Source organism: Triticum aestivum, chromosome 2B, assembly GCF_018294505.1.
Source record: "Triticum aestivum cultivar Chinese Spring chromosome 2B, IWGSC CS RefSeq v2.1, whole genome shotgun sequence".
Taxonomy (NCBI): Eukaryota; Viridiplantae; Streptophyta; class Magnoliopsida; order Poales; family Poaceae; genus Triticum; species Triticum aestivum.
In genome coordinates, this window is record NC_057798.1 from 670,722,376 (window position 1) to 670,731,603 (window position 9,228).

Genomic DNA, 9,228 nt, shown 5'->3' on the forward strand with positions numbered 1-9,228 from the left:
TAGGGTTTCCTCCCTGTCGCTTGCGCTATTGCTGGCCTAGCATGGCGGGTCTCAGTAGTACTAGATCATACCACATGTAAAAAGAGGTACTAGATCCTACCAACAAGTCATTGATGTGTAAAATACGCTTTCATTGAGCAGAAGTGCCGGGGGTGCTAGCAGATCTTGTTCCAATGGACGGGCAGCAATAGCGCAATGCCAAGACGAAGTTTACTGTCCAGAGACCAAGTACTTAAGACATGTGAGCGCACAAAAGGAAGCAACGTATACTTATTTTTTCCAATCAAAAATAATAAATAAGTGTAGCCTGAAACATTATGGTATACTGAATCCAGCAAACTTCGCAGTTACGAAGGCCTTTTACGGAACTGATGTTGCTTAACATAAAAATAGAATGATTATCAGGGTTCAGAGATTCACTAATCATCGATGACATGCTCGGTAAAATTGAAACTGCTGGCGCAACTATTGCTATTTTAAAATTGAAACTGTATATATACTTGTAGGGAATAAACCTGTTCTTCTAAATGAGGAAAGGCTTCGCCGTAGCCGAAACCAATTCTCGCCCTATGATATCCTCACAAGGATTCTGATTGAGAGTCATTGTTCTTCTTTGGTCTAATCCGAGTGATCTCGGGGTCAGCAGTGTGCTGCTTGCACCCTCGAGGGCCATAGTGCTCCGAGCTCTTCCGCACCACCTTCCGGCACAGAGCACAATGATGAACCTGACATCCCTCGCAGAAGACATGGTTGTTGTTTCCCAGCTGCTCACATCAGAGACAGAGTCTTCATTTACCAGAACCAAGTGAAAAATAAACTACAGATATATTCAGATCACAGTAAAAAGGATCACTGATCCATATGATATTCGGAAGAGACCAAAACTTCACCTTGTAAGTTATCAGGTGGCAATTCGGGCATGGATGCGGTTTGTATCCTCCCACTTTCAGTTTTCTCTGTAGCTCTTTGACAGCGTCAACCAAATCCACCTTTGCTGTCCGCTTCTCATAATCGATTCTGCATTGTTCACTTTCAAAGGGGACCATAGGTTCAGATTTGGTATCCAGAGAATAGCTACCAGACAGCATATTTGGTAGATCACATTTTTATCAGAAGAATGTACCTTGTATGAGCAGGAGTTAGTGGCTTGCCACAGCCATAGCAGAACAACTTACCACAGTTCTTACAAAGCATGTGGTTGCAGCCTGACACACGTGTGATGCCGGTACCACAATGCGGACATGGAACACAAGAACGAAGTATTTCCTTGATACTAGATAATTCATCCACCAATTTACTAGGTCCAGTATCGCCTTTGTTTAAGTGGCGTACCTTTTCACGTTCCTGTACAAAAAAACAAAAAAAAGCACACTCAACACAGTGATCTCAATATTGTTCTCATTGAACAGAACACCACAATGACAAATGATGAATAGCCCTAACAGAAATGATGGAACTTCGAGCGTCCATTTTTCTAGAAATAATATCATATAAGTAAAAGGATGTGTTCTGCTGAAAAGAAAATTAGTTTATGAATAGTTACTGTATCCAGAATACAGATATAATATATACAAGTAGTAGAGTTATATTTGTTCTAGAATGTGCGGAAGGCCTGGGCATCTTTGCATTAAGAAGAACGCCTTGATGAGGCAGCAAATAGAGTGATCATGTAATGTATTTTCTGAGTAAATTGCACTTTATGCCAGTATATTGTGTTGCTAGTTGCATGGACTAGATATGTTCAAATGTTGCAGATAACACCAGTTGGGCTACAAAATTTTGCACTTTGGACCAGGTTCGGTCGGTACAAATACGGCATCAAAACCAAATGTGGTCAAGAATAGAGAATGAGCTGGTAGATAATACTTACTACAAAAAAAGAGAAATTTAGTGCTTAGAGGGATTCTGAACCTGCAAGGAGAGAAGTTTTTCTTCTGGAGTAAGGCATCTCTCCCCTATGTGACGACGATCTCTGCAGCGGGTGCAGAAGCTGAAGAGGCACTTGGGGCACTGGGCGTTGTCCTCATCTTCCAGGCAAGCTGTCTGACATCTTGGACAGTAGGCTACATCAGCCATTGCGTCTAGAGTCCTTTCAAGTAACAATCTTTCCCACCGTTCAAAATCTGCCTCTCCTAGCAGCCTCTTCAGTAGATTAGGAGGAACAAACCCTCCGCATTTGTCATCAGGGCACACAATTTTCATGACTGATCCTTCCTTCACATGCATCTGTGAGTATGTCTCCATACAATTCCGGCAAAAATAATGACGGCATGGAAGTTTTATGAAGTCGATGCCTAGTAGTAATCAAAAGATACAGATTTAACTTTTAGATATTCCAGACTCAGCACATGATGGAACTTGGATTGTTCATGCTCATCTTGGCAAATATAGAAATTTTGTGAAGAAGCTCAATATTTATTTTGCAGGGAAGATAAGCTTCTTGTTGAATAAGTTATCTTTAGGTGTTTGAGCTGTACCTTGGTTCAGCACAACATTCTAAATTACTTTGATTTATTCACAATATATACAGTTGGCAGGGGCACCATGCACCAAATTCGTTAGTTTCGTCTAGGTATGGGGCACAAAAAATGGTATTTCCTTTGTCAGGTTTAAGTTGTATATAAACTAACTGAAACAAGTTTGAAGTAATATTAAAATACTATTTATCTTTTAAAATGATTATTTGACTGCGGGTATGTGCAGATTTTATATGAAAACAGTATGGTATGCGAATAGATAATACCCTGCAATATCCAAATTCGAGTGTTATCTTTGAAATGTATGTGCATTGCAAAGTGTGTTAATTCTTATAATCGGGTATGTACCCCGGGACTAAAATTTCCGAAAAATATATCCAACTTTTGGATTAGATTTGTGCATTTGAAACCATGGTGCCCTGACTCCATGGAGCCCCAATACGGTGTCAAATAGATACCGATAATATCATTAGCACTCTCCCTTACTGTTCAAGAACAGCAAATTTAAGTTAGGAGTATGAAAGAGCTGGAGTGCAAAATAACGGACGGTAAGTCTTGCAGAAGTTAATCTAATACATAACATGGTACAACAACGAGTACTGGTGGGAGTACATGAGCATCGATGAAGCATCCGACTTACCTTTGTACTCACTGAAACAAATCATGCAAACATGAAAGCCCTGAAGAAAAGATTCTTGGCATTGCTCTTCATTGTAGTTGATCAACTGTTGAACAACATCCTCTACAGACAGAATCTCTCCAACAACGCGAACATCCACATGATCCATCGTACTTACAGAATCCCGTATTACTATTCCGTCATCAAAACCAAAATGAGAGAGCGTAGAGCTCTGCAGCCATTGCACCCACTCAAAAATAAGTTCCTGTCCAGGTTGCTGCGCCCAGAGCGAGTCGAGCATGTCACAGAGGGAGGAAATCTTCACATTATCCAACCATTGTACTGCGAGAGTAAAGTATGGAGAATGATGGCTCGGGTAAGATGGAGGCATAAGGCATGTCAGTGATATTGGAGCCAGGTGTTCGACACTGAATTTGGTTGGGTAATCATCAACACCCGGGAGTTCCACAGACACACTGATACCATCTGGAATTTCGCAATATACATAGATCTGCAAAGAATTGAAAACAAAAGGAAAAGTGTAACACAATCTTTGTTGATTTTTTGGTAATTGCTGGGTCCTGGAGTCTGGAACCAATTAAAACAACAATAATTTCCTCAAGAAGATAATAAATATATAAAACAGATATACCTGGAAATACCGTGGTACAGAATTTTCACCAAGAATGTTTAAATTGTCTCCATAAATTGCCTCCAGTGCCAGCATCTATGCAATCATATACATAAGTGATCATATACCAGAGAAAAATTACGACGGTGGAGATTTGAAATTTACTTTCGTGTCCATTCATCTAGTTTCGAGAAAACCAATACTGCATTTAACAGCTGTTTTTTGACGCGTGTTTTGGCAAAGAACTTTCTTCAGTTTAAGTCTCGCAGAACAAAGTACTCCCTCTGTAAAGAAATGTAAGAGCGTTTAGATCACTTTTCTTTACAGAGGGAGTATGTAGTACTAACTTATATATATCCGCGGTTTTGTTTTACCAATTCCATCATTGTTTTTGCATTCTAAAGGTGAAGGAAACTTGGAAGTGACATTCTAATTCTGCAACCATCTTTTCTAGACCATCGACACAGAGCTGTGTGCCGTATGCAGGCTTTCACTTCAAAAGCTTTGTTTAGCTGGTCTCACGATATTTCGCGATCTTACTATTTGTGAGCCTGTTCCAGTACTCCGAATCACAATCTACAGACTAGAGAACGGGTGTCCATGGACGCATAGTTGCAACGGGTGTTCGTAATTTCCAGTTTGCGAATTGCGAACGGCCGGGATCACGAGAGGGATTCGCGACGCAGTTCCGGGAAACTGGCCCGAGGGTTAAATCCCTAGCGAGGTAGCAGTGGGAGTACCTCGTCTTGCTGGAGCTGGTCGTTGGAGCGCAGCTGCTCGTCAGGCAGATCGGGCTCCTCCCCCTGCTGGCTGTCCCGAAGCGCCATCTCGTGCAGCATCCCCACTGCCTCCGGCGGCGGCGAGAGGGCGCCGCCTTCTCCGAGGGAGCCGCCGTGAGGACTCTCCATAAGCGGACCGTGGGTGGCGGCCGGAGCGGTCTTGGTTGTTGCTATGGTGCGCGTACGGAGGGATTTGGTTTGTGCTCTCGCCCCGATTTGGTGTGTGTACTGTGTAGTAATGTACACGGTTGAATACGAATCGCAACGGATACGAATTGCCTATGGAACCATGTCTATAGTCGGACGGGTTCAGCAAAACACGAGTTCAACTAAAGTATCACCGGTTTGAACATATTGAAAATTGGTAACATTTGAGCCAAAATTATTCCGAAGCGTTATACCGGGTCTAAGATTTTTTTTCTCTCCCCGCGCGAACGTCTTTGTAGCCATCCAATCAGCCGCACAAATTTTGAAGCAGGTTCCTCTCCGCGTCACGGGTTGTGATCCATTCGCACAGACAAATGATAGTTGTGAACCTTCTTTCTCCTACCGGAGGAAGAGACAGATAGATCCCCTTCGTCCTCCATTTTTCTTGGCCCTCTCACTTGCTCTCTTTTCCACTCAGGCGACCCATCAGTTTGCTCCATCCCGACCGGACCCCTGACGAGAGTGTTGCGACGGCTAGCCTGCGGATCTCAGCGGTATGGCGCTAGTGCGTGGGCTCGTGGGAGGTGTGTTGCGGGGGCAGAGACTCCCGCGTGTTGCGCACGTGAGGGGGGTGGGGGGTAGCTTTTGGCGAGTGTGCATGTGGAGTGGCAGATGATGGGGCTTACCGCGGAGCTCGACGGAATGACGCCATTACTCGGGCTTGTGGTCGCGCCGTCCTGAACAGAGGCTCACGGGCGTAGGTGCGGCGGCGTGATAATCTATGCACGCGGTGTGCGGTGGCCAAGAAGAGCCGACTGCCCGCGAGTGATGACCCACGAGTATAGAGGATCAATTAGTCCTTTCGATAAGTAAGTGTGCCTAATCCAACAAGAAGCAAAAGGAATTGATAGGCGATTTTCAGCAAGGTATTCTCTACAAGTGTTGCAAGATAGATTTGATAAATATTTTGATAGCAAGATAATTGGTATAAGTAACAAGTAATAAAGTAGTAGGGTGCAACAAGTGGTCAAATCCTTAATTATGCTAAGGATAAGTTGATGATACTTCTATAGTGATTAAAACACTCTTGAGGACGCACAGAAGTTTCGTCAAGTTATTTTCACCATGACTCATTGACTTCGTGTTCATTGCCTTGATAAGTGTTATGTGGGTGGACCGGAGCTAAGGTATTGTTCTTACTTGAAGAAACACCTATTTATAAGTATACCCCCAGGTAAGTATCTGCAAATACAAGAGAAGTAATTAAGATAAATGTAACAATAGTATTAATAAACATATAAATCCAAAACTGTCCCTCACGGAACAATTCATAACTGAGGTTTAGGCTTCTATCACTCCTACAACCCATCATCTACAAACTAATTACATGATGCCTTAGCTAGGCCCAAAGATGATGAAGTGTCATATAGTCGACGTTCACATAACACCACTAGAGAAATAACAACACAACATAATATCAAAACATTAAACGATGATCAACTTCACATGATTACTAATAAGACTTCTTCCATATCCTCAAGAACAAATAGAACTACTCACAACTCATCTTATTAAACATGATCAGAGGGTATATGGTATGAATATACGATTAACAATCTGAACATAATAATATTCCACAAATTAAACTAACTAGTGTCAACTACAAGATGTAATCAACACTACTAGCACCCCAGGTACCAATCAGATGTTTGATACAAAGATTAAACATAAGAGATGAACTAGGGTTTTGAGATGAGATGGTGCTGCTGAAGATATTGATGAAGATGATGATTCCCACGATGATGAAAGGTGTTGGTGACGAGGGCTTCAATTTCCCCCTTCTGAAGGGAAGTATCTCCGGCAGAATTGCTCTGCGGGAGAGCAAAAGTGCTCTTTCCCTAGTTTCGCCTCGAGACGACGGCGAAAACTCCCGAAAATCTTCTCTCATTTTTTTTCTAGGGCAAATAGGAATTTATGGACAAAGGAAGTCAGGGGAGTCACGAGGGCCCCACATGGACAAGTGGTGTGGTTAGGGGGTGGTCATGCCACCTGCCCATGTGGCTGGCTCGTGGGACCCCTCTGGCATATTTTTACTCCACAATTCTTCATATATTCCAAAATAATTCTCCAAAAATCCACACTTCATTTGGAGCTCCAAAGAATTGTTATCTCTGTTGTTGCTTTTTCAGGTCAGAATTCTAGCTATCGGTAATCTCCCTCCTTTAATGTATCTTGCATTTTAGGAGAGAGAAAAAGCATTAGAATTGCATCATATTGTGTATATAACACTGAAATAAGATAAATAACAGTAGCTAATTATGATGCAAAATGGACATATCACGAAGGTGCACGACAACCGATGTTTCTTCTTTGTTGTCGACGCCAACGTGTTCCTGATATGGCGGAGTTCCAGCCACGGGGCGATTGGTGCAATTGCTTCTGTCGTCGACGCTGCTCCAAGGTTGTAGTGGACCTTGAGGTGACTATGGCGCTACTCAAGCCCTCATTTTGTTGCTGGTTGTGTGATGTTTTGGAGGTCCTCGAGGTGTCGAATGAGTTCTACATCATGTTGTTACATGCTATCGCCAGTAGTCACGCCGTTGTGCCCTACTCCCGCTAATGGTGTAATGGCCCAGGGGTGCCTCACTATGTCAGTTGCCGGCCTGGTGGCCCAGCCCGAGGACCCTAGGTCGGTTCCACCTTGGGCCACTATGGGCGACCTCGGCATTCTAAAAGAGGACTCTGGAAGCCCTGTCGTCCAAGTCTGGGAAGACGGATCCATGGAGGACTCCCCCTCCATCGACGTGGCCGACTAGGTTGTGTAGGGTCCCCGGTGTGTTATATAAGCCAGGCCTTAGGATAGTCAATAGATCATCTAGAATCCCCTGGTTGATACTTGTACTTTCTATACCCTATCGCTATACACACACAACAAGAGTAGGTTTTTACCTGCACCGAGAGGGCCCGAACCTGGGTAAACTCGCCTTCTTGTTTCCCCTTGTTGGAAATATGCCCTAGAGGCAATAATAAAATGGTTATTATCATATTTCCCATTCATGATAAATATTTATTGTTCATGCTAGAATCTTATTGACCGAAAACTTAAATACATGTGTGAATACATAAACTACACCATGTCCCTAGTATGCCTCTACTAGACTAGCTCGTTGATAAAAGATGGTTAAGTTTTCCTAACCATAAACATGAGTTGTCATTTGATAACGGGATCACATCATTGGGAGACTAATGTGATGGACAAGACCCAACCATAAGCTTAGCATAAGATTGTTTAGTTTATTTGCTATAGCTTTCTTCATGTCAAGTATGTGTTCCTTAAACCATGAGATCGTGTAACTCCCTGACACCGAAGGAATACTTAGTGTGTATCCAAACATCACTTCATAACTGGGTGATCATAAAGGTGCTCTACAAGTATCTCTGAAGGTATTTGTTGGGTTGGCATGGATCAAGACTGGAATTTGTCACTCCGTATGACGGAGAGATATCTTTGGGCCCTCTCGGTAATACAACATCTTCAAGAGCTTGCAAGCAATGTGATTAATGAGTTAGTCATGGGATCTTGTATTACGGAACCAGTAAAGAGACTTGCCAGTGACGAGATTGAACTAGGTATGGAGATACCGATGATCAAATTTCGGGCAAGTAACATATCAACGGAGAAAGGGAATTGCATACGGGATTAACCGAATCCTTGACATCATGGTTCAACCGATAAAAGATCTTCGTGGAATATGTAGGAATCAATATGGGCATCCAGGTCCGCTATTGGTTATTGACCTGAGAGGTGTCTCGGTCATGACTACATGATTCTCAAACCCGCAGGGTCGCACGCTTAACGTTCCTTGACGCTAGAGTAGTATTGGAATATTTGATGATTGGTAAATGAATGTTGTTCGGAGTCCCGGATAAGATCTCGGATTTCACGAGGAGTCTCGGGATGGTCGAGAGGTAAAGATTTATATATGGGAAGTCATATTTTTGGGTTCCAGACAGAAGTGCAGTTTTTTCGGTATTGTACCATGAAGCTTCTAGAAGGTTCCAGAGGATTCCGGAGGGGTCCGGGAGGCCACGAGTGGGTCCACCACGATCCAAGGTCTAGCATAGGTTGAGGGGAGGCGCGCTGGTCTTATTGGGCTAGGCACACCAAGTCCTCAACAGCCCATGTGGCTAGGGAAGGAAAAAAAGGAGTCCTGGTAGGAATAGGATTGGACTTGGAGTCCAAGTCCTCTCCCCTTGCATGTGCCCTTAGGCTTGGAGGGGATATTCCCCACGCCCCTTCACCTATATATAGAGGGGAGGGGGCACCCCAAGAGGACACACCAAGCCCTTCGTGCCCCTCTCTCTCCCGCTACTCCATAGTTCCTCTGTCCTGATCGTTCTAGTAGCGCTTGGTGAAGCCCTACTGAACTAGCTCCACCATCATCATCATCACCACGCCGCCATGCTGGTTGTGATCTCATCTACTTCTCTGCCTTCTCTTGCTGGATTAAGGAGGAGGAGACATCATCGAGTCGCACATGTGCTAAACTCGGAGGTGACGTCCATTCGGCACTA

General features: G+C 43.6%; 1 protein-coding gene across 1 annotated transcript; it reads right to left on the reverse strand.

Moving 5' to 3' along the window:
- Window positions 1-303: 303 nt before the first annotated feature.
- Window positions 304-4,737, reverse strand: LOC123041993 (E3 ubiquitin-protein ligase RNF14). Its single transcript, XM_044464527.1, has 7 exons — window positions 4,468-4,737; window positions 3,749-3,823; window positions 3,118-3,607; window positions 1,912-2,294; window positions 1,124-1,344; window positions 891-1,029; window positions 304-764 (listed from the first exon to the last, which is right to left on the reverse strand). The coding sequence occupies exons 1-7, from the start codon at window positions 4,633-4,635 to the stop codon at window positions 579-581; spliced, it is 1,662 nt and encodes a 553-aa protein (XP_044320462.1). The 5' UTR covers window positions 4,636-4,737; the 3' UTR covers window positions 304-578.
- Window positions 4,738-9,228: the final 4,491 nt, after the last annotated feature.

What these genes read in the sequence shown, in the direction of transcription:
- LOC123041993 (XM_044464527.1), bottom strand. Translation starts at nt 4,635, where the DNA reads ATGGAGAGTCCTCACGGCGGCTCCCTCGGAGAAGGCGGCGCCCTCTCG. An exon ending in AAAAACTTCTCTCCTTGCAG is followed by an intron (nt 1,345 to 1,911) that starts GTTCAGAATCCC and finishes TTTTTTGTACAG; the next exon opens with GAACGTGAAAAGGTACGCCA. An exon ending in GCCACCTGATAACTTACAAG is followed by an intron (nt 765 to 890) that starts GTGAAGTTTTGG and finishes TGATGTGAGCAG; the next exon opens with CTGGGAAACAACAACCATGT.